General features: G+C 48.6%; 1 protein-coding gene across 8 annotated transcripts in view; it reads left to right on the forward strand.

Annotated features, from left to right (window-relative positions):
• The window catches only part of nav3 (neuron navigator 3), a 440932-nt gene that overhangs the window by 165837 nt on the left and 249381 nt on the right, over positions 1-25714 (forward strand). For 7 of the 8 annotated variants that reach the window (XM_060839577.1, XM_060839579.1, XM_060839580.1 and 4 more), the window contains 2 exons: positions 7243-8221; positions 21573-21688. In XM_060839577.1, the coding sequence (XP_060695560.1) occupies positions 7243-8221; positions 21573-21688 (1095 nt within the window). Of the gene's footprint in view, positions 1-7242; positions 8222-21572; positions 21689-25714 lie in introns of those variants that run through there. The other variant, XM_060839584.1, reaches the window with a different exon arrangement.

Consider the following 25714-nt stretch of genomic DNA (forward strand, 5'->3'; position numbering starts at 1 on the left):
TTGGAAGCACTAGCTTTTGGAGCGCTGCTCCTTCATCAGGTGGTTGTGGAGGACACAATTGTAAGGCACAGAATTTATAGCAAAAGTTTACAGTGTGATGTAACCGAAATTATATATTGAAGAAGACCTGGATTGTTTGTTCAGTCTCTCATCTTTTAGAATGACCATGTTGGTTTCAGTTCTTTCAAATGGATTGCATTTGCATTTTGACAGAAGAGTCTTTGTGCCAATGCAGCCTGTTTAGTCAGAGCAAGTGCTCAGTGTAATGCTGTCTGCGGCCCTTTTGTCACATTTCGCTGGCCTCTGTGCGGAGACACTTTCACTTTTGCGTCCAGCCATTTGTCCTGCTTTTTTCCAGAAAACCTCAGTATTCCCTCAAACTGAGAGATCGTTCTCATTCCTTACATCAGCTCAACTCACTCATTTCATCTTTTTTCTTGATGTCAGGTCTTCGCGAGACTGTAAGATACCTGATTACAGCTCTCAAAACTCCAATAGTGATCTGATCTCTACTCTAATCATCCTTTACTGTCCTTTATTCACAGGTCTCTGCTAAAAGAAATGTGTCATTGTTTGTTGAAAGCCCTGATCTCTCTGGGTTTTCTTTTCATTTATTAAAGGTTGCTGTCTCTTTGTTGAAGTCCATTGACATCGACCTCATTGATCTGCTAATTTGTTAAAACATCATCCACAAAGGGAGGACATGCAGTGAGAGACTGACCTGGTCTATACTTGATTTGGCTGCTAGCTCTGATATGTTCCTGTATGGAGTGTATCTCCTGCACTAGTTCTGCAGCTTTGTGTGGGTCTTTTATCTGTTCAGAAGATTCCAGTCGGGGTCAGATCTTTTTGATTAGATTAGATACAGTGTGGAAACAGGCCCTTTGGCGCAACATGTTCACACCGACCGGCCAAAGCGCATCCCACCCAGACCCATTCTCCTACATTTACCCCTGCCCCTAACACTACGGGCAATTTAGCGTGGCCAATTCACCAAACCTGCACAGTTTATTCGGATTGTGGGAGGAGACCGGAGCACCCGGAGGAAACCCACGCAGACACGGGGACAATGTGCAAACTCCACACAGTCAGTCGCCTGAGGCAGGAATTGAACCCGGGTCCCTGGCGCTGTGAGGCAGCAGTGCTAACCACTGTGCCACTGTGCTGCCCAATTTCCACAATTCCCCATCGTTTGCTCTTCTCACTGTTTCGATTGTCTTTCACTGTCAGCGTGTTGTTGACTGCGTCTCAGTTGCTGGATTTTTGGTGAGGCTCTCCCCTTTGCTCTCTCACTCACTGTCCCTGTGTTCTTGTGTCGTGAGATTTGGATGAGATCAATTTTTCTGCATCACTTCAGAACAGTTTCTGGCATCAAAGGTCATTTTAAGGTGACAGTTTATTTTATTATTTCTATTTCTCCATTATTGCATCATTGACACAGTTGGCTATTTACATCTTTGAGTATTAACCCTTTGTATCTACACTGCACATGACAGTTTGGGGAACACATCAAGATCTATCCAGTCTCAGCCCTTGGGTTTGGAAGGTGCTGTTAGATTCAGGAAACAACCTAGATACAGATGCTCGGGGTTTAGGGGCAATTGGATGGGTATAAGTGTATGACCCTGACTTTAACCTATTTTAGTATTCTTAACGACAACAACTTGTCATTTCTATGCTGCAAAATGTTTCACTGCATATTTGACCACCATCAGGTGGTCGAAAGCTTAACCAAAGAATTAAAAGATTTAAAATGGACCTGGGGGGGCAACTTTTTCACGCTGAGGGTTGTGTGTGTATGGAGTGAGCAGCAAGAAGAAGTGGTGGAGGCTGGTACAATGACATCTGGATGGGTGCAGGAATAGGGAGGGTTTAGAGGGATATGGGCTAATGGGACTAGATTAGGTTAGGAAACTCTTTCAGCGTGGATGAATTGGATAGGTGTCCACACTGTACATCTTTATGACTCTGTAATTGCCTTTTGAAAGGAGCAGCGAGATATAAAGAGTTTGGGAGGCAGAGAGGTTCGAGAAGGGAATTGAATGGTGGACCAGGCTCGAGGGGCTGAATGGCCTCTCCCTGTTCCCGTTTCTGATGGTCTTATTGATTGCCAATGGTGGAACAGTTAAAGCCAGGAATGCTCAAGAGAGAGAACATTTCCAGAATGACGTCACCATTTGATATTGTTTAATTTATTCATGGGCTGTGGACCTCGCTGGCTGGACCAACATTGACTACATTGACATTTAATGGAGCCAACCACAGTGCCGTGTGTCACATGTAGGCTAGACCAGGTTAGGTTGGCAGATTTCCTTCCCAAGAGGGCATTAATGGACCAGATGGGTCTTAATGACAATCAAAACTGATTGAACCATCACCATTAGGACAGCTTTTTAATCCAGATTTTCACTGAATTCAAATTTCACCGTCTGCCATGATGGGATTTGAACCCATATCCCTAATACATTGGCCTGCTGAAGTGGGCGGGGGAGGGGGGGGCGGTGCTGGGGGGATTGGTTTGCATTATTATTATCCGGTTGCATTGCCCTAACACCATGAAATGCATCCTCCTTTCACCTCTCCCCTACTGTCTCCCTCAGTCTCTCACCTTTCTCTCGAACTGGGCATCCTGTTAAATAGTTGTATGTTACCTCAAGTCATTTTTAAATCCTTCTAATCATCTCAGTGAGATCATTATTTCCAGCTATTCTATCAATCAGATTGTAGCTTATTCAAAGCATGAATTTGATTCCTTCTGATGTAAGCATTTTGTTATGATTTCCATCTTACTTTTTTCATAGTTCTGCAAGAGAGTTTGCTGCTTTAACCATTCAATTTTAGTTTCCCAGCTATATCTGTATAGCACCTTCAATGTAGGATACAAAACTCCTCACAGCAACACTAATCACCCAAGATTTCAGACTGAGCTCCATAATAAGACAGATGGTCAAAGGTTTGAGCAAAGAATGAGGTTTTAAGGGGTATCTTGAAGGAGGTGAACTTGTGAGGGGACTGCTACAGGGAGGTATTCCAGAGTTTAGGATCCAGCAGTTAAAATAAACAATGATTTGAAGGAAATTCAGGATACTCAGGAGGTGAGAACTGGGAATAATTCTTTTCGCACTAACTGGAGTGTTTTTCTATCAGCATTTTTGATTTCTGATTGCCAAAATTTTAATTTTTAGAAGCGCAATTTAATTGTCTGTATTTGAAGTCTCCTTGTGAAGGTGAGGTCTAATTGGATCAGTGCAGTGAGATTCCATCAAAGTAGCTGATGGGCTGGTTAAAGCTTCATTTCAGGAAAGCTTCGAGTTTTTCAATAATGCAGCCTCACCCTGATCAGGTTTACCCTCGGTTTAATTGAGGATGGTTTTCTTGAAGAATGTGGACCCATCCCTTTATCGTAGTTTCATTCTTTCCAAGATGCTCATTTCATTTATGTCTGCCCTGGGCAAATCAAAATTCAACAAAGCCTTTTACCAGTAGCTGTCCACTTTTTTCTCAAATCGTTCCACCCCAGCAGTAGTGACTGACTCATTCTCTGCTCCTTTATCAGTTAAGTGAAACAGTTCCTGGAGTTCTGATATCTCTCTTTTCCTTTAATGACTGCTACCATCCAATTCTGCGCACTGGACCTTTGCCTATGTTCATCCTAGCCCTTGATCTTGGCAGTCTTTGTGGTCCAGTACCACAGTAGGGCAATTTCATTTTCTCCATGTTTCTGACTGGGGTAAAGAATGGTTCCTGAAATGTAGCCATGGGGAAGCTAGTGGTTATGGTACTGGGGCTGGAATTGGTTAACAACTCTAACTGGCCCACTCCTCCAGAGACTTCAGATACACATGTTTAAATAGCACCTCAGAATGTGGGAGATTGAAATGCAATTTATTGAATAAACCTGGAATTAAAAGCTATTCCCAGTAATAAATACTGGATTATTGTTTAAAAACAAAATCTGGTTCATTAATGTCTTTTGGAGAGAAAATCTGCCATCCTTACCTGGTCTGCTCTACATGTGACTCCAGAATCAATGTGGTTGATTCTCAGCTACACTCGGGAGACTCTGTTACATTAAGGAAGGTGGCTCACTCTCACTCAGTACCCAAGGTTTCAAAGGGATGGCACTCAATGGCCAAGAAGAGCTGACCTCACCAGTGGCCCCCCCTGTGCAGAATCTCCAAATCGAAGATGTTTCTGATGGGCCAAAAGGAAAAACAAAGAATTGCATCAGTGCAGCATTTCTCACAATCACTGGGCATTTCTCACAATCACTGGGCATTTCTCACAATCACTGGGCATTTCTCACAATCACTGGACATTTCTCACAATCACTGGACATTTCTCACAATCACTGGACATTTCAGGATGTCTTCCACCCATTGGAATCTAATCATTGCAGTAATAAAATCAGCATTCAGAAACTTTTCACAGCCAGCAACTTGGGAATGACCAGTAAAGATGGGGCTATGATGCTGACTGTGACTTAGAGCACCAGCAACAATGCATCATGGCTTTAGGACAGCAGCATTGGATTTTTCAATCACCCCAACACTTGAGCATAACTTCTACTCAATGTCTGGATGAAGACATTTCAGAAGATCCATATGTGGGGCAGTAATGTTGATTTGGGCTGAATGGCCTGTTTCACTGTTGTACAGTCCATGGAAAATTGTGTTTCTATCTGTTTTCCAAAGGTATTCTTTCTTCAAATTCCTCAGGAGTTGAATTACCAGCTTTCACCTTTGACCTTTGGTTTATTTTCAGCTACCAGTGTACTTTGTTCCATTGCCTCCCTCAGGGATTTCCACACTCCCAGATCGCCAAAGCCTCAGCTGGAACTAGATTCCTCCTCTGATTTACAAGTTTCTTTTTCGTCAACCTTTATGTTGCTGAGTTTTGCCAAGATCAGAACCCACCGTGTGATATAAACAGATGCCTACCTGTCACCTCCCTTCTGCTTGACAGAAAACCCCTGTCCTCCTCAGAGTGCCAACCTTATTCCCTCAGTCACCACCAACCACACCATCGCTCAAACTGATTCCCACATTGTTGGTTGGTTGGATCTTGCTCAGTGGAAAGTGACCGATGTTTCGTCTACTTTACAAGAGTGATGACATTTCCAAAGAATTTTATTGGCTGCAAAATGTTTTGCAACATCCTGAAACATGTGACATATATGCAAGTAAAAAATGAGGTCTGCAGATGCTGGAGATCACAGCTGCAAATGTGTTGCTGGTCAAAGCACAGCAGGCCAGGCAGCATCTCAGGAATGGGGGAGATGCTGCCTGGCCTGCTGTGCTTTGACCAGCAACACATTTACATATATGCAAGTAGTTTTGTTCTTTCTTACTTCCTTTCTCTGTTAATATACGTCGGTCGTCCTTTCTAGACTGATATTTGCCCCTGCTAAGCCCCACAAACTGCCCTCTTCAATCCCCTTTGACATCCCACTCTGCTGCAATGCAGACTCACACTCTCCAATCCCTAATCTCATCACGCCCCCCCCCACCAATTCAAGATATGTTTCTATAGCGACCTGTTCAGGCATATACTGACACCCCTCTAGAGCAGGTGGGACTTGAACCCTCGAGTGTCCAGTTTCAGAGGTTGGGACAAAACCACTGCGCCACAAGAACTCTGTGGAATCAAGTTTAAAACCTGAGCTGACAGCCCTTTGGCGCAATGATAATGCCCTTACCTCTGATCCAGAAGCCCTGAGTTCAGGTCCCACTTCCTCCAGCGATGTGTCGTAAATATCTCTGAACAGGTTAATCAGGAAAATTGGAGCAGTCAGCTGTTTCTAACGGACACATCACTTGGGCAGGAGGCTCACCAATCTTTCCAATGGTCTGGTGAGTTTTGACATTTTGTTGTTGCAGTCAGGCTCCTTCCCACGGGAGCAGTCCCTGGCTCACCTCAGATGAGTGCTGCCTGGTGATGAACATATCTTTGACAGCAGGGTTCAGGGACTGAGTGGCCTCCTCAGATTCTGAAGGTGAAATCATCTGATAACAATCAACTCACACGAACAAACTTCCAGTGACTATATCGACGTAGAAATTAGGATGAGTCTGTCAGTACTGAGGGAGTGCTGCACTGTCAGAGGGTCCATGCTGAGGGGGTGCTGCACTGTCAGAGGGTCCATGCTGAGAGAGTGCCACACTGTCATAGCGTCCATGCTGAGGGAGTGCCGCACTGTCAGAGCGTCAGTGCTGAGGGAGTATTGCACTGTCAGAGGGTCAGTGCTGAGGGAGTGCTGCACTGTCAGAGCGTCAGTGCTGAGGGAGTGCTGCACTGTCAGAGGGTCAGTGCTGAGGACGTGCCTCACTGTCAGAGGGTCAGTACTGAGGGAGTGCTGCACTGTCAGAGTGTCAGTGCTGAGGGAGTGCTGCACTGTCAGAGGGTCAGTGCTGAGGACGTGCCACACTGTCAGAGGGTCAGTACTGAGGGAGTACCGCACTGTCAGAGGGTCAGTACTGAGGGAGTGCTGTACTGTCAGAGGGTCAGTACTGAGGGAGTGCTGTACTGTCCGAGGGTCAGTACTGTGGGAGTGCCACACTGTCAGAGGGTCAGTACTGAGGGAGTGCTGCACTGTCAGAGGGTCAGTACTGAGGGAGTACCGCACTGTCAGAGGGTCAGTGCTGAGGGAGTGGTCTTTCCTCATTGGAGCATAGGATGTGAACAGATGACCTCATGGAGTTTTATAAAATCAGGAGGAGCAGAGACAAGGTGAAGGACGGTGCTCTTTCCCTGGATGGGGGAAGGTTGAAACTCGGAGGAGCATGTTTTGAAGGTGAGAGGAAAAAGATTTCAAAATGACATGAAAGGTAACCGTTTGCACAGAGGGTGGGTTGGGAGTGAAATGAACTGTCAGTGATCGTGTGGTGTGGGTACGATTACAACATTTAAAAGGCACTTGGATAAGATTAGGAAGAGTTTGGAGGGATACTGGCCAAATGGCAGACATGTGTGATTAGGTTAGTTTGGGAAAATGGTCAGTATGGAGTGGTTAGGCTGAAGGGTCTGTTTCTGTGCTGTATAACTCTATGACTAATGGTTGTTGATGGTACAACATGAGGTGCTATCTGAATGTAAGTCTCTAATGAATCTCTTTGATGCCTGATCTGACAAAACCAAAGATCACTGGATCTCAGTTTTGAGCTTTTTCAATGTGTCTCTTTTGAGTCGAGGGTGACTGAACATTTTTTGACATTTTGCTTTTTATTTTCCTTGTGTTTCCAGAGTCACCTAAGAACCCTCCGTTACCGTCGGCCATGAATGGGAATTTGCCCCCGTCCCCTGGTGTGGGGCAGTACCCGCCCTCTGCCATCCCTTCTCCGGGCAGTTGTAAACCCTGGCGGAGTAAATCGATGAATATCAAACATGCTGCTACTTCATCCATGCTCAGTGTGAAGGTGGCCAGTCCTGCCACCTCTCCCACTGCCCCCAGTGACCGGCTCCGAGCCCCTGATACCCCCAAGACCCCCTCGAATGGGCAGAAGTCCATGTTGGAGAAGTTCAAGCTGATCAACAACAGGATATCCTCGAGGCCTCCTGCCTGCCCGAGCTCTGGGGTTACGGAGGGATCCAGGGACGAGGGTACTCCCTCAGAGTGCGGTGAGGCTGGTGGAGGGGGCTCTACAGCTGGCAGTCCCAAGACGCAGTCAAAGGGAACGTCCCAAAGGGCGGGAGGCAAATCAGGAGGCAGCAAGAAGGTCTCACCGCCGGCCAGAGACAAGGAGGAGAAGGAGAAGAGTAAAGGAGTAAAAGGCTGCAAACAGGAGAGAGTGAGTGAGGCGCCCAGGAAGAGTTCCAAAATCGCCAGCTTAATCCCGAAAGGAGGGAAGCCTGCAGGAGCCAAGAAGGAGATCCCTGCTTCCAGTGGGATTCCCAAGCCAGGATCCAAGTTACCCACCGGGAAGTCGGGATCGGCGATGAAGGAGGTGGAGAAGTCTCGGGTGACCAAGGGGAGCTCTGGCCAGGCGCTGCAGAAATCACAGGCCAACGGCAAAGTTTCCAACTCCAGCAGTGTCACCTCCTTGGAGGGTAAAGGTGTGACCCAGGCATCCTCACCCCCGTCCTCCCTCAGCACTGCCACTACGCCAGCTCCTGGGGTGGCCAGCAGTGGGCAGCCTCCAGGCAATGTCATCGTACAGCTCCCTCAACCTCAGCAACAACACAGCCACCCCAACACCGCTACTGTCGCCCCCTTCATGTACAAGTAAGTACTGCACCACACTTTTACAATGACACCACATTAGTTAGCTCAGTGGGCTGGATGGCTAGTTTGTGTTACTGAGTGATGCCAACAGCGTGGGTTCAATTCCCAGACCCAGCTGATGGCACCATGCAGGATTCCTGTCTTGCCTGAGGTGTGGTGACTGTCAGGTTAAACTCACGCCCAGGTTATCCCTCTCCAATCAGAGAGCAGCCCAATGATCTGGTCAACTACAGCATTTCGAGGGCAGACTGAGACCCATCAGCCCACATGAGTATCCCTGCTGTTGTCACAGTGTATTCACATCTCCTGTTGTCCGCTTCTCCCTCAAGTGTTTGCCCAGCTTCACTCTCTGATACGTCAACACTAATCCCCTGCACCAACCCAGTGAGAGGCAGCTGGGTATCCACCCCCTCACTCAGGGCATGGTGCAGTGGAGTTCTCCTGAATTTCACTCACACTCATATGTAACAAAACCAGAAGTTGCTGGAGAAGCTCAACATGTCTGGCAGCACCTGTGGACAGGAATTAGAGTTAATGACCTTTCCACAGAACGGTTTTGTATTTGTTACCGAGCAACGACCCCAGGTTCTGGTGACCCCCATAGTGGCAGTGTGGGGGGATGGGGGTTAGTTCAGGGCACCATCAGACCCACTGCCTTTTCACCACCCACCGGGAAGGGGAGGGGAAGGGGAGGGGAGGCTCTTGTACGAGACACCGGTGGTCTCCAGTGACTGACCACTCTCAGGATCAACATTGCAGCATGTTGATGGACAGGGATGTCAGGTGATCAGTTACGTTTCCTCCTCAAGCTCATTCAATACCAGATGCATTTCTCTGTCAGATCAATCAAACGTCTGTGTCATTGTAAAACATCGATCAGGTCCTTCAGGTGCTGTACTGTCAGAGGGTCACTACTGAGGGAGTGCCGCACTGTCAGAGGGTCACTACTGAGGGAGTGCCGCACTGTCAGAGGGTCAGTGCTGAGGGAGTGCCGCACTGTCAGAGGGTCAGTACTGAGGGAGTGCCGCACTGTCAGAGGGTCAGTACTGAGGGAGTGCCGCATGGTCAGAGGGTCAGTGCTGAGGGAGTGCCGCACTGTCAGAAGGTCAATGCTGAGGGAGTGGGCACTGTCAGAGGGTCAGTGCTGAGGGAGTGCCGCACTGTCAGAGGGTCAGTGCTGAGGGAGTGTGGCACTGTCAGAGGGTCAGTGCTGAGGGAGTGTTGCATGGTCAGAGGGTCAGTGCTGAGGGAGTACCGCATGGTCAGAGGGTCAGTGCTGAGGGAGTGCCGCATGGTCAGAGGGTCAGTACTGAGGGACTGCCGCACTGTTGGAAGGTAAGTACTGAGGGAGTGTCACACTGGCGGAGGGTCGGCGCTGAGGGAGTGCTGCACTGCCTGAGGGTCAGTGCTGAGGGAGTGCCACACTGTCAGAGGGTCAGTACTGAGGGAGTGCCACATTGTCAGAGGGTCAGTACTGAGGGAGTGCTGCACTGTCAGAGGGTCAGTACTGAGGGACTGCCGCACTGTTGGAAGGTAAGTACTGAGGGAGTGTCACACTGGCGGAGGGTCAGTGCTGAGGGAGTGCTGCACTGCCTGAGGGTCAGTGCTGAGGGAGTGCCACACTGTCAGAGGGTCAGTACTGAGGGAGTGCCACATTGTCAGAGGGTCAGTACTGAGGGAGTTCCGCACTGTCAGAGGGTCAGTACTGAGGGAGTGCTGCACTGTCAGAGGGTCCATGCTGAGGGAGTACTGCACTGTCAGAGGGTCAGTTCTGAGGGAGTGCCGCACTGTTGGATGTGTTGCCAGTGAAATTTGGTATTAAACTTGAATTGTGTCTGCTTTCTCATGTGAATGTAAATCTTTGCACTGGATTGTGTGGACTATGTGGAGGAATGTTGTTCCCAGTGACCATGACCAATATTTCCTGAAATACTCACCTCACTGAAAATCAACAAGTTATTTGTCTTGAGTGTGGGATCTTGCCTTGTGTCAATTGGCTGCTGACATTCCCTGCTGTCTGACACTGTGAAGCTTTCTCAATGGTGACCATGAAAGACCAGTCCTCCCTTCATCACAAGAGCTTCAAATTGAAACATTTCCAAGTGCTTCCCATTCTCACCTACCTGTTACAAGGAGTGTTTTATCCTGAATGTGTGGGACTGAACGCTGGGATCTGAACTGACAGTGCACATTAGGTGACCGCTGATGAAATGGTTTATTCGAGTTTAATAAAATAAATCCTTTCAGCAGCTTGGCAATGTTTGCTTGGACAGAGGATCCTGCCAGTAAACATTAAATATTCCGTCTGCTCTTTCTGTCCCTCTCTTTGTTGTGAAGAAACACTATCCAGTTCTCCAAACGGACGTGAAGTCCATTGTAGGAAAGCTGTTGAGTGATGAAGTAATCTATTCGGTGGATTAAGGTGTAAGCGTTGAGGCGGTCTGCGAGTACCTGCCCACATAACGGCCAGTTACTACCTTGAGACGTTCCTGAAGCAGAGCTGCTGTCAACTCCAACAAAAGGCTAGAGTGGCCCAAAGGATTGAGTCGTTCCTTCATGCCCCCATATGTTCCTGAATCACCTCGATGTTTTGAGGTTCATATAAAGTCCAGATGTGGATTGGCTTGCCTCTGTTTTTATCAGTGGAGGTTCTGTTGAAGGTTCACTGGACTTGAAGTGTGCTTTCTCTCCACGGATTCTGCCGGACCTGCCGAGTTTTTCCAACACTTTCTGTTTTCCCTTCAGATTTCCAGCATCCTCAGTTTGTTATTTGTGTTTTGAACAACGTGAGTTTTCATGTTTGTAGCTGCCACATGGGACCATCGCAGACAGTTTTCAGCATCGGTTTACAGACCGGATCGAAGAGTTAAGGTCTCAGGAGGGTCTGAAAGGACGACAAGTGAGAGTTTCAGAGGAAGGGGAGAGAATTCCAAAGCTGAGATCCCAGGCAACTGAGGGCAAGGCCAGGATTAAGCTCAGGGATTTTCAGGATCAGATTAGAGAGGGTTGTGTGGCAGTGAGAGGTTACAGAGATACAACAGCATCTGGACATAAAGGTGCAGGTTTTAAAAGCTGGAGTGTTGCTAGTCTGGGCACCAATGTAGGTCAGCGCACAGCACGAACTGGGGAGGAGAGAGAGAGATTGGCTGGAAGTCAAAGGCAACAGGAAGATGGAGAGTCTAAGCACAGAACAGACCAAGCTGAACCGATTGGATATGTTTTGATTTCCTATTTCTAGCTCCTTACACTCCTGTGTACAAAACCATGTTCTTGCACAGAGCAGTTTTTTTACCTCCCGGTGCTCTTCACTCATGACAAATATTTGCAGTTCTTTTGTGAGCCATTAATGTAGAACTAAAGACAGAGAACGCCTTTCACATTCTCAGGTCATCCAAAGGCACATCCAGGGGCCTCCAGCCAACTGTACACAGCAGGATCCCAGCGGCTGCGGCCTAGACATCTCTTTCACTGATGCTGATTAAAGGAAAGTTGTTTGGAGTTCCCGCTGTCCAGCTCGACTTCAGGGAAATTCTGTTAAATCTCTCATCAAAATGGGAGTCAGCATCTCTGTTTAATCTCTTGCTTCAGCTTTAAGTATGTAGATGTTCAGAAACACACTGTCAGTGTGGGTCTGTCTGAATTTTTATGGTCTAATTTCTGGAGTGGGGGTTGAACCCTCGACCAGTTGGTTCTGAGGTGACAGTGCTGTGTACTAGGTAAAAACAATGACTGCAGATGCTGGAAACCAGATTCTGGATTAGTGGTGCTGGAAGAACACAGCAGCTCAGGCAGCACCCGGGGAGCAGGGAAATCGACGTTTCGGGCAAAAGCCCTTCATCAGGAATAAAGGCAGTGAGCCTGAAGGGTGGAGAGATAAGCTAGAGGAGGGTGGGGGTGGGGAGAGAATAGCATAGAGTACAATGGGTGAGTGGGGGAGGGGATGAAGGTGATAGGTCAGGGAGGAGAGGGTGGAGTGGATAGGTGGAAAAGGAGATAGGCAGGTAGGACAAGTCCGGACAAGTCATGGGAACAGTGCTGAGCTGGAAGTTTGGAACTAGGGTGAGGTGGGGGAAGGGGAAATGAGGAAACTGTTGAAGTCCACATTGATGCCCTGGGGTTGAAGTGTTCCGAGGTGGAAGATGAGGCGTTCTTCCTCCAGGCGTCTGGTGGTGAGGGAGCAGCGGTGAAGGAGGCCCAGGACCTCCATGTCCTTGGCAGAGTGGGAGGGGGAGTTGAAATGTTGGGCTACGGGGCGGAGTGGTTGATTGGTGCGGGTGTCCCGGAGATGTTCCCTAAAGCGCTCTGCTAGGAGGCGCCCAGTCTCCCCAATGTAGAGGAGACCGCATCGGGAGCAACGGATACAATAAATGATATTAGTGGATGTGCAGGTAAAACTTCGATGGATGTGGAAGACTCCTTTAGGGCCTTGGATGGAGGTGAGGGAGGAGGAGTGGGCGCAGGTTTTACAGTTTCTGCGGTGGCAGGGGAAAGTGCCAGGATGGGAGGGTGGGTTGTAGGGGGGCGTGGACCTGACCAGGTAGTCACGGAGGGAACGGTCTTTGCGGAAGGTGGAAAGGGGTGGGGAGGGAAATATATCCCTGGTGGTGGGGTCTTTTTGGAGGTGGCGGAAATGTCGGCAGATGATTTGGTTTATGCGAAGGTTGGTAGGGTGGAAGGTGAGCACCAGGGGCATTCTGTCCTTGTTACAGTTGCAGGGGTGTGGTCTGAGGGCGGAGGTGCGGGATGTGGACGAGATGTGTTGGAGGGCATCTTTAACCACTTGGGGAGGGAAATTGCGGTCTCTAAAGAAGGAGGCCATCTGGTGTGTTCTGTGGTGGAACTGGTCCTCCTGGGAGCAGATACGGCGGAGGCGGAGGAATTGGGAATACGGGATGGCATTTTTGCAGGAGGTAGGGTGGGAAGAGGTGTAATCCAGGTAGCTGTGGGAGTCGGTGGGTTTGTAAAAAATGTCAGTGTCAAGTCAGTCATCATTAATGGAGATGGAGAGGTCCAGGAAAGGGAGGGAGGTGTCAGAGATGGTCCAGGTAAATTTAAGGTCAGGGTGGAATGTGTCGGTGAAGTTGATGAATTGCTCAACCTCCTCGTGGGATCACGAGGTGGCGCCAATGCAGTCATCAATGTAGCGGAGGAAGAGGTGGGGAGTGGTGCGGTGTAATTACGGAAGATCAACTGTTCTACGTAGCCAACAAAGAGACAGGCATAGCTGGGGCCCATACGTGTGCCCATGGCTACCTCTTTGGTCTGGAGGAAGTGGGAGGATTCGAAGGAGAAATTGTTAAGGGTGAGGACCAGTTCGGCCAAACGAATGAGAGTGTCGGTGGAAGGGTACTGTTGGGGACGTCTGGAGAGGCAAAAACGGAGGGCTTGGAGGCCCTGGTCATGGCGGACGGAGGTGTAGAGGGATTGGATATCCATGGTGAAGATGAGACGTTGGGGTCTGGGGAAACAGAAGTCTTGGAGGAGGTGGAGGGCGTGGGTGGTGTCTCGAACGTATGTGGGGAGTTCCTGGACTAGGGGGGTAGGACAGTGTCGAGGTAGGTAGAGATGAGTTCAGTGGGGCAGGAGCATGCTGAGACAATGGGTCGGCCAGGGTGGTCAGGCTTGTGGATCTTGGGAAGGAGGTAGAACCGGGCAGTGCGGGGTTCCCGGGCTATGAGGTTGGAAGCTGTGGGTGGGAGATCTCCTGAGGTGATGAGGTTCTGTATGGTCTGGGAGATGATGGTTTGGTGATGGGGGGTGGGGTCATGGTCGAGGGGGCAGAAGGAAGAGGGGTCCTCGAGTTGGCGTTTGGCTTCAGCTGTGTAGAGGTCAGTGCGCCAGACTACCACTGCGCCCCCTTTATCTGCTGGCTTAATGATGAGGTTGGGATTGGAGCAGAGGGATTGGAGGGCTGCGCGTTGTGAGGGTGAGAGGTTAGAGTGGGGGAGGGGGGTAGACAGGTTGAGGCGGTTAATGTCCCGGCGGCAGTTGGAAATGAAGAGGTCGAGGGCGGGTAATAGGCCAGCGCGGGGTGTCCAGGTGGATGCAGTGTGTTGGAGGTGGGTGAAGGGGTCCTCGGAAGGTGGGCGGGAATCCTGATTGTGAAAGTAAGCTCAGAGGCGGAGGCGACGGAAGAATTGTACGACGTCCTGCAGCTCATGCTGTGTTGATGACTGTGGGATACACCCTGACAGATCTTTGCAACACAGGGCAAGCTACACTCAGAGGAACTGAGTCTCCATCTCACAGTCAGTCAATCTTGTGAAGGTACTAGGTGATGGTCTTACATAGAACAGAGAACATCGAACAATTCAGCACAGTACAGGCCCTTTGGTCTTCCATGGTGTGTCAATCTTTTATCCTACTCTAAGATCAGACTAACCCCCTTCATTGTACTGTCGTCCATGAGCCTATCCAAGAGTCGCTTAAATGTCCCTAATGTCTCTGACCCTACTCCCACTGCTGGCAGTGCATTCCACCCACCCACCACTCTCTGTGTAAAGAACCAACCTCTGACATCTCCCCTAAACCTTCCTCCAATCACCTTAAAATTATGTCCCTTCGTGATAGACATTTCCGGCCTGGGGCAAAGTCTCTGGCTATCCACTCTATCTCTGCCTCCCATCATCGTGCACACCTCTATCAAGTCACCTCTCATCCTTCTTCACTCCAATGAGAAAAGCCCTAGCTCCCTCAACCTTTCTTCATAAGCCATGCCCTCCAGTCCAGGCAGCGTCCTGGTAAATCTCCTCTGCACCTTCTCTAAAGCTTCCACATCCTTCCTATAATGAGGCGACCAGAACTGAACACAATATTCCAAGTGTGATCTAACCAGGGCTTTATAGAGCTGCAGCATAACTGCTCTTAAACTCAATCCCCCTGCTAATGAAATCCAACACACCATGTGCCCTCCCCACAGCGCCAGAGACCCGGGTTCAATTCCCGCCTCAGGCAACTGTCTGTGTGGAGTTTGCACATTCTCCCCGTGTCTGCGTGGGTTTCCTCCGGGTGCTCCAGTTTCCTTCCACAGTCCAGAAATGTGCAGGTTAGGTGAGTTGGCCATGCTAAATTACCTGTAGTGTTAGGTGAAGGTGTAAATGTAGGAAAATGGGTCTGGGTGAGTTGCGCTTCGGCGGGTCGGTGTGGACTTGTTGGGCCGAAGGGCCTGTTTCCACACTGTAAGTAATCTAATCTAATCTAATCAAACCCTACCAACTTGGGTGGCAACTTCGAAGGATCTATGAACATGGACCCCAAGATCCCTCTGTTCCTCCACACTGCCGAGAATCCTGCCTTTAACCTTGTATTCTGCATTCAAATTCGACCTTCCAAAACAAATCACTTCACACTTTTCCTGGCTGAACTCCATCTGCCACTTCTCAGCCCAGCTCTGCATCCTGTCAATGTCCCATTGCAACCTACAGCAGCCCTCCACACTATCCACAACTCCACCAACCTTTGTGTTATCGGCAAACTTACTAACCCACCCTTCCACTTCCTCTTCCAAGTCATTTATAAAACATTACAAAAAGCAAAGGTCCCAGAACCGATCCCTGTGGGACATCACTGGTCACTGAGCTCCAGGCTGAGTACTTTCCATCTACCACCCCCCTCTGTCTTCAATGGGCCAGCCAATTCTGTATCCAGACAGACAGGTTTCCCTGTATCCCATGCCTCCTTACATTCTGAATGAGCCTACCATGGGGAACCTTATCAAACGCTTTGCTAAAATTCACTGCTCTACCTTCATCAATGTGTTTTGTTACATGCTCAAAGAATTCAATGAGTCTTCTAAGGCATGACCTGCCCCTCACAAAGACATGCTGCCTATCTCTCATCAAACTATGCTTTTCCGAATAATCATAAATCCTGTTTTTCAAAATCCTCTCTGATAATTTACCTACAGCAGATGTAAGGCTGACTGGTCTGTAATTCCCAGAATTATCCTACTTCCTTTCTTGAACAAGGGAATAACATTTGCCACCCTCCAATCATCTGGCACTACTCCAGTGGACAGTGAGGATGCAAAGATCATCGCCAAAGGTGCAGCAATCTCTTCCCTCGCTTCCTGTAGGAACCGAGGGTATATCCCTTCTAGCCCAGGGGATTTATCTATCCTTATGTCTTGTCTTCCTTTGCAGTTTAACTGAGTGATGGAATTATTAATCACAGAAAAATGTGGATTGATTCAGAAGAGTCAGCATGAATTTGTTGAGTAAAAATAAAAGAGCTTCCTGGGAATGTTTGAAGCAGTAACAGTAAACTGTAAAGGGGACGGTGTCGAACTTCAGAAGGATTTTGGGGGAGAGGTGGCAAATGTGGGTCAATGCAGAGAGGTGTGTGAGAAGGCCTAAGGAACATGGAGATGGAGAATAAAGTAAAAGGTATGATTCTAAAAGGGCTGTAGGAGCAGAAGGAGCTGAAGGTGTATGTGCACAGAGCATTGAAGGTGGCGGGATGGGTAGAGTGACCTATTCATAAAGCATAGAGGGCTTTGAATGGATATTTAAATACAAACAGTGTGCAGGGCTACGGATAAATGACAGAAGATTGACACCAACTTAAACTGCTGAGAAAAGTATGATGAGCAACAGGACCTCCTCCTTCACCCTGATCTTGTGTGATTCTGAGTGCCCACTGGGTTGTGTCAGAGAGACCATGCAAGCTGATTAGCAGCTTCCTTTCCCTGGGAAACATGTATAGCCAACAAGTACAAGAGCAGAGGGCTTGTCATTCCTGGAACCATTCCTGTAAATCACTTGAAATCATAGATTCTGCACTCTCTCCAATGTGGTCACATTTTCCCAATAACTTGTCTTTAACAGCTGTACACATACTGTCAATGAGATCGAACCAGTGTCCTGTTCAACATCACCTCCCTGCTCATGTACAGGTGTCCCTCAACCACCCATAATTTCCCTAAACTACAGCCTTGCTCAGGGAACTCCCTCTGTCCCCTCCACAAAGTGATGATCTCACTCAGATCCAGGTTTGAACTTCCCCTGCGTTGATGTTTCTGTCACTTCTTTCAGAACCCTCCCCAAGGGAACAAACAAGTGGCTAATGTGACAGAGGTATATCACAGGGAGACCTGGCCATCTACTTTCAAGGTTGAAGGAAGGGCTTGGGAAGTTTGTGGGAAGATGCAGTCAGATATTCAGGACATTGTGTACTGAAACAGAGCGCACGTGTATTAAAACGTGAGGGGACATACCTACAAATTGAGGGGTGATAGATTTAAGGCAGATTCTTCACTCAGAGAGTGGAAAGGGTATGGAATGCCCAGTGTAGTTAACCCAGCCACATTAGGGAGATTTAAACAATTCTTGGATAAGCACATGATGATGGGATAGTGTAGGGGGACGAGCTGAGAGTAGTTCACAGGTCGCCGTAACATCGAGGGCCAAACGGCCTGTTCTGCGCTGCATTGATTAGATTAGGTTATTTACAGTGTGGAAACAGGCCTTTCACCCCAACAAGTCCACACCGACCTGCCGAAGCGCAACCCACCCAGACCCATTCCCCTACATTTACCCCTTCACCTAACACTACGAGCAATTTAGCATGGCCAATTCACCTAACCTGCAAATTTTTGGAGTGTGGGAGGAAACCCACGCAGACACGGGGAGAATGTGCAAACTCCATACAGTCACCGGAGGCGGGAATTGAACCCAGGTCTCTGGCGCTGTGAGGCAGCAGTGCTAACCACTGTGCCACCATGCCGCCCCGTATTGTTCGACATTCTATGTTCTAAAACATGGATTACTTTTAATTTCACTCTTGACTCCATCTTCTGGTATATCAGTGCAATGCAGCATTGTGTGAGCAAAATCCACAATGGAATTTTCAAAACACTACCAACTCAAGGCAATTATTAAAATGTCATGTCGGAGTTGCAGGCCTGAGAACAGCCTTAGAGTACAAAAACAAGGGAGTTGCTAAACTTTTATAAACTGTTGCCTAGTTTCCAGCTGCAGTATCGGACCACGTCTGGGTGTAACATAACCACAGGATAGTTACAGCATGGGAGGAGGCCATTCAGCCCATTGTGTGTGCACCAGCTCTTCACATGACCATCATTACCTGGTTCCAACCTCATGTCTTCCCCTCTATCTTTGCCCACTCTTCCTATCTAAATGATTATCCAATCCCCCTGACTCACTTGAATCTGCCTCCCCCATGTTTCCAGGTAGTGCAGCCCACACCCTCACTCCTCACTGGGTGAACATGTTTTTGTCTCACATCACCCTTGCTGCTTTTGAAAATCACTTGGAATCTGTCTCCTCCCATTATCAATCCCTTTGTGACTGTGAACAGTTTCTCCCTATCCATTTTGTTCAGAAGTCCCTTGAGTGTGAAAATTTCTGTCAAATCTCCTCTCTGCCGCCTCTTCAGGAGAACAATCCCAATTTCTGCAAACTCCCCTCAGCAATGCCGTGCCCCATCCCCTGGAACTATGCTGTAAATCATTTCTTCATCCGATAATGTGACACCCATAACTCTAACAGCACACCAGATGGGGTCAACCAAGTTCCATATCACCTCCTTGCCCCATTATCTATGCTCCAATTAATAAAGTGCTTTATTAATTTCTCTCTCACCCTGTCGTGCCACCTTCAATGAGCTGTGCACATTTATCCTCATCTCCCTCTGCTCCTGTACCCCCTTCAGAATCGCACCCCCCCATTTTATACTGTCTTTCTATGTTCTTCTGATCAAACAGCATCACCTCACACCTCTCTGCACTGACCCACATCCCCCACACGTTTCAGTGTATCTCTTTAGGTATACATGCCCACGAAATAAAACATTAATTCATACCTACCCAACAGCTCCATCAATGACTATTTGGAGTTATACACACTGTCCCCCACATGGTCCCCCACACGTTACCCCACTCTGTCCCCCACACTGTCGCCCACTCTGTCCCCCACTCTGTACCCCAGACTGTGTCCCATACTGTACCCCAGTCTGTCCCCCACTCTGTCCACCACACTGATGCCACACTGTCACCCACACTGTCCCCCACACTGTCACCCACACTGTCCCCCACACTGTTGCCCACTCTGTCCCCCACACTGTCCCCCACTCTGTCCCCCACACTGTCCTCCACACTGTACCCCACACTGTCCCCACACTGTACCCCACACTGTACCCCACTCTGTCCCCCACATTGTACCCACACTGTCCCCCACACTGTACCCCACACTGTCCCCACACTGTACCCCACACTGTCCCCCACACTGTACCCCACACTGTCCCCACACTGCCCCCCACACTGCCCCCCACACTGTACCCCACACTGTCCCCACACTGCCCCCCACACTGCCCCCCACACTGTACCCCACACTGTCCCCACACTGCCCCCCACACTGCCCCCCACACTGTACCCCACACTGTCCCCACACTGCCCCCCACACTGCCCCCCACACTGTACCCCACACTGTCCCCCACACTGCCCCCCACACTGTACCCCACACTGTCCCCACACTGTACCCCACACTGTACCCCACACTGCCCCCCACACTGTCCCCACACTGCCCCCCACACTGCCCCCCACACTGTACCCCACACTGTCCCCCACACTGCCCCCCACACTGTACCCCACACTGTCCCCCACACTGCCCCCCACACTGTACCCCACACTGTCCCCACACTGTCCCCACACTGCCCCCCACACTGTCCCCACACTGCCCCCCACACTGCCCCCCACACTGTCCCCCACACTGCCCCCCACACTGTACCCCACACTGTACCCCACACTGTCCCCCACACTGCCCCCCACACTGCCCCCCACACTGTACCCCACACTGTACCCCACACTGTCCCCCACACTGCCCCCACACTGTACCCCACACTGTCCCCCACACTGCCCCCCACACTGCCCCCCACACTGTACCCCACACTGTCCCCCACACTGTCCCCCACACTGTCCCCCACACTGCCCCCCACACTGCCCCCCACACTGTACCCCACACTGTCCCCACACTGCCCCCCACACTGCCCCCACACTGTACCCCACACTGTCCCCACACTGCCCCCCACACTGCCCCCCACACTGTACCCCACACTGCCCCCCACACTGCCCCCCACACTGTACCCCACACTGTCCCCACACTGCCCCCCACACTGCCCCCCACACTGTACCCCACACTGTCCCCCACACTGCCCCCCACACTGTACCCCACACTGTCCCCCACACTGCCCCCCACACTGCCCCCCACACTGTACCCCACACTGTCCCCCACACTGTCCCCCACACTGCCCCCCACACTGCCCCCCACACTGTACCCCACACTGTACCCCACACTGCCCCCCACACTGCCCCCCACACTGTCCCCCACACTGCCCCCCACACTGTCCCCCACACCAGGATCTGGATCCCGTGATCGGAGAGGTCTGGTCATCTTGTCGAGAGTGAAGAATAGGCTGGGGATGTTTTCTCTGGAGCATCCAAGGCTGAGGTGTAACCTTACAGATGTTTGTAAAATCATCAGGAACACGGAGAGGGTGAATAGACAAGGTCTTTTCCCTTGGATGGGGAGGCCAAAATGAGTGGACATTGGTTTAAGGAGAGGGGAGGGCAAGATATAAAAGGGACGTATGGGGCAACCTTTTTACACAGAGGGTGGTACGTGTATGGGATGGGCTGCCGGAGGAAGTGATGGAGGCTGGTACAATTACAACATTTAAAAGGTATCTGGATGGGTATGTGAATAGGAAGGGTTTGGAGGGATACGGGCCGGGTGCTGGCAAATGGATCTAGATTAATTTAGGATATCTGGCTGGCATGGTGGAGTTTGACCAAAGTGGCTGTCTCTATGTTGTACAGCTCTCTGACTGTCTGAGAACAAACTTATCAGAAATCTCAAGGAGGAAAGATTTCATTTTGAGGGAGAAACCAGAGAGTGTTCAGCTGATCCTATATTGATAGTTAAGGAGAAATCTAACAGCGGTGTTTCAAATGATGAGAAGTATCGATGGAATCAAATGGGATGAAACTGTTTCCAATAGCCAGAGAGTTCTTAACCAGAGTTGATAGATTGAAGATAATTAGGTAAAGAACTAGGCAGAAATGGGAGTTTCATTGTACACATCAAGTTGTCATGATCAGGAATGTGCAGCTGAAAGGGCAGGAGGAGCTGTTTCAATTCCACCTTTCAAAGGGATTTGAATAAATCTTCAAAAAAGTGAATAAAAAGGCTCCAATTGAAAAGCAGTAGAATGGGACTACTTAGCAAATGTTTTCAAATGGCCAGCAGAGGCCTGATGCACTGAATGGCCTCCCTCCTACTTTAAGGTTTTATGATGCAATTAATTATTAATGCAAGCTTTGAAATACATTTTTCAGAACCCACTCTGACAGTGACGGCTCCTCTCTGCTGCCTGGTGACACAAATGCAAGCCCAACAAAAATGGACTCCGTTTACAGCAAAACTGCCAAACAGTGTCTCGAGGAGATTTCTGGTAGGTGGTCTGATTAACATTCACCGTTCTGTTCAGAAATGTGCTACAAACTTCTCCTGTTTCAGACTGCCCTCCTGCAGAGAGAAAAGTGACAGGTCTCTCCCCTGGGTAGAGAGGAGATAGCGATGGCAGTGAGGAATCAATGCAGTTGCTGCTATAACATCAATTTTGAACAAGGACAGTCCAAAACTGGATTGATAATTAATGAAGAGTTTGAGTGTCTCTTTCTGTTTGTTTTCGATATTAGCAAAACAAGGAGGGACCCGTGAGATCCTTCCCCGTGACTGTTGTGAAATTCAAAGCCGGACCGGTGCACTGTAGCTTTCCAAGTGTTAGTTGTGTTTCGATATCAGAAAAGGTTCAGCCTCCATTACTGTAACACCTTTCACATCCTCAGGATGTCCCCAAACCCCATAACATCTGATGAATTACGTTTCAAAGTGAAGTCACTGTTGCAATGCAGGAAATGCAGCAGTGAGCTAGTACACAGCAAGATCCCACAAACAGCTAGGGGACAATTTGTTGATGGTGTTGGATGAGAGACAATGCATTGGGGGAGCTCCACATTCATCTTCAGATGGTGTGTCAGCTCCTCTGGGTCTATCTGAGGGGGGCCTCAGATATTTTCAATTTGTTTATGGGACACGCGTGTCACTGGCTGGGTAAGTATTTATTGCCTGTCCCTAGCTGCCCCTTGAGAAGGTGGGGGTGAGCTGCCTTCTTGAACCGCTGCAGTCCATGTGCTGTAGGTAGACCCACAATGTCCCTTAGGGAGGGAATTCCAGGATTCTGGCCCCCACTCTGACACTAAGGGAACGGTGACATATTCCCAAGTCAGGATGGTGAGTGGCTTGGAGGGGAACTTGCAGGGGGTGGTGTTCCCATGTATCTGCTGCTCTTGTCCTTCTACATGGAAGTGGTTGTGGGTTTGGAAGGTGCTGTCTGAGGATCTTTGGTGAATTTCTGCAGGGCATCTTGTAGATAGTACACACTGCTGCTACTGAGTGTTGGTGGTAGAGGGAGTGAATGTTTGTGGATGTGGTGCCAATCAAGTGGGTGTGGCTTTATCCTGGATGGTGTCAAGCTTTGAGTGTTGTTGGACCTGCACCCATCCAGAAAAGGGGGGAAATTGGATCACACTCCTGACTTGTGCCTTGTAGATGGCGGACAGGCTTTGGGGAGTCAGGAGGTGAGTTTCTCACCACAGTATTCCCAGCCTCTGACCTGCTCTTGTAGCTGCTATATTTATATGATGAGTCTAGTTGAGTTACTGGGCAATGGTAACCCCCAGGATGTTGATAGTGGGGAATTCTGTGATGGTTATACTATTGACTGTAAAGGAGTGATGGTTAGTTTTTCTCTTGCTGGAGATGGTCATAGCCTGACATTTGTGGGTGTGAGTATTACTTGCCACTTGTCAGCCCAGACCTGGATATTGTTCAGATCTAGCTGCATTTGAACATGAACTACTTCAGTATCTGAGGAGTGGTGAATGGAGCTGAACATTGTGCAATCACCAGCGAACATCCCCACTCCTGACCTTATGATGGAGGGAAGGTCATTGATGGAGCAGCTGAAGATGGTTGGGCTGGGGACACTACCCTGAGGAACTCCTGCAGAGATGTCCTGGAGCTGAGATGACTGACCCTCCACAACTACAACCATCTTCCTATGTGTCAGGCATGACTCTAACCAGTGGCGAGTTTACCCCCTGATACCCATTGATTCCAGTTGTGCCAGGGCTCCTTGGTGCCACACTTGGTTAATTGGAGCTTTGATGTCAGGGACTGTCCCTCTCGCCTGCCCTGTTTTGTCCATGTTTTGTGTAAAGCTGTGAACTACAGCAGTTTAAGAAGAAGCTCAGTCCCACCTTTTGAGGGCAGTTAGGGACGGGGAATAAAAACTGGCCCAGCCAGTGACACCCATGCCCCACAACTGAATACAAAAAACGATAAGGTTAGGTGCTGAGTCATGTTGGGTTTCTCCAAACTGCGTGTCAGCGAGCGGGCAATTAGTGACAAAGAGCCTCTTGATGGTTCTGTTGACAACCTCTCCCAGCCTCTGATGATGTTTGAGTGCTGGCTGAAGGGTTGGGTTTGAGCTGACCCACCCTGTTTGCCAGTGCCTCCTATATGGCTATGGTGTCAGTTATTGAGGAGACAGGATACACACGGCCAGGGAATAATTTCTTTTTCTGGAATCATAAATGACTGAGGAAATTGTTGAGGTAAATGGGAAGGGCTTTCTGTGTAAAGCAAGATACTCGTGTTTCTTTGAGCAGTCCTGTCCTTTAGTGCTGTTGGAAAATTCTTATTTTGGCTAATGAGCAGATAATGATGGATCTGGGAACTGAAATGTATCTGGAAACACATCAGTCGGATAATGATCAGGATGACGATGTGGCAATTTGAAGCCAAGCCACAAACATTAAAGTTGGGACAAGACGCTCAGGAATGACACTGGATGCGGGCTGTTAGCGTTAGTGTGAGCTGAGATATTCTGGAAAAAGTTTCTGAGTCCCTCTGCCCCCCCCCCCCCCCAACTGCAGCTTCCCTCTAATCTACCCCATCTAACTCCAGCCTTTATGTGTAATTTGTTCTTACCCCCCGTTGAACTAATTGGATGCTATGTTCTGAATTTATGTCCCAATATCTTTGCTTCATTGTGGCCCACCAAATATTTGACCTGTTCCAGCAGTAGCCACACCATCACCACCTGTTGTAATCTGGGGATTGTTATCTTAAAGTTATTGCTTCTTCAAACTGGCTGATTAAAAAGGGAAAGCCAATAAACTAATCCGATAAATCCAGGAACAATCTGGCTGTTGTATAAGAGTGTAAGGGTCTGAAAGGGTTACTGCTTAGGAGTAGGAGAGCTTTAACTACCAAGGGTACATCTGTGACTAAAGGATTGCTGTGACAATCAAACTCCATTACTCCACAAGTAAATGAGTTGATTCATTTGTTGAACTTCCTTTTTTACACCAGTATCCAGAATAAAAACATTTCACCAGCTTCCTTAACCAACTCAAAGTAATCAATCTGCTAGAAACAAAACTAAAAACATGTGGCAAACTTTGGTTAACACTAAATTAAAATCTGGAATTGAAACCTCATACTCAGGCATTCGTATACAACGCAGTGAGACAAGTCTCTACAGGGATGACTTTTTAAAAAGAAAGGCAAAAGATAAAAATATCCTGTGGGCCAAAGACCTGGAAGTAAAGGATAGAATCCGACCATGTCTCACGTCTTGTGGATGAACTCAAAAATCACACAACACCAAGTTATAGTCCAACAGGTTTATTTGGAAGCACTAGCTTTCAGAGCGCTGCTCCTTCATCAGGTGTTTTTGGAGCAGGATCATAAGACAGCGAATTTATAGCAAAAGATTACAGTGTCATGCAACTGAAATGGTATATTGAACACACCTAGATTGCTGTTAAGTCTTTCATCTTTTAGAATAGGAGGCAGGTTTCGGTGTTGTGTGATCTTTAACTTTTGTCCACCCCAGTTCAACACCAACACCTCCACATCAGGATTTCTTGTGGGCAAAGTTGAATTGCTGACAGTCATAGACTGATTGCAGATCTTCAATTCTAAATGTAAGCATTCTGGATTCAAGCCGTTAGGATACGGTCATTCTCTAGCTTTCCTGGTTTCATCAACTAAGCAGAAATACTAGGATTTGGAGACTCTGTTCAGGTTCCAAGGACCTTCTCTAAGAAAGGACTTCCAGGAAGGGGTGGCTTCTGATATATCTTTCTTAATGACCCATGGGTCAATGAAACAAATTCTAAGTTGAGAAAAGATTGCAACTAATAACCTCAATGCCTCCTAATCTTTTCAAAGCTGAATTTTCCAATAATTGAGGTAATAAACCCCTTCTCTTGTCGTTTTGAAAGATTTGGTTGGCACGTTTTCCAAAGTCACTCGATTTTTCTGTAAACTGCTTACAGTACACATTAATCATCATGAAACCCATAAAATGTCCAAATTCTTACATACCTTCAACTATTTACTTTGA

The sequence above is a fragment of the Hemiscyllium ocellatum genome, chromosome 19 (assembly GCF_020745735.1).
Source record: "Hemiscyllium ocellatum isolate sHemOce1 chromosome 19, sHemOce1.pat.X.cur, whole genome shotgun sequence".
NCBI classification, from domain to species: Eukaryota; Metazoa; Chordata; class Chondrichthyes; order Orectolobiformes; family Hemiscylliidae; genus Hemiscyllium; species Hemiscyllium ocellatum.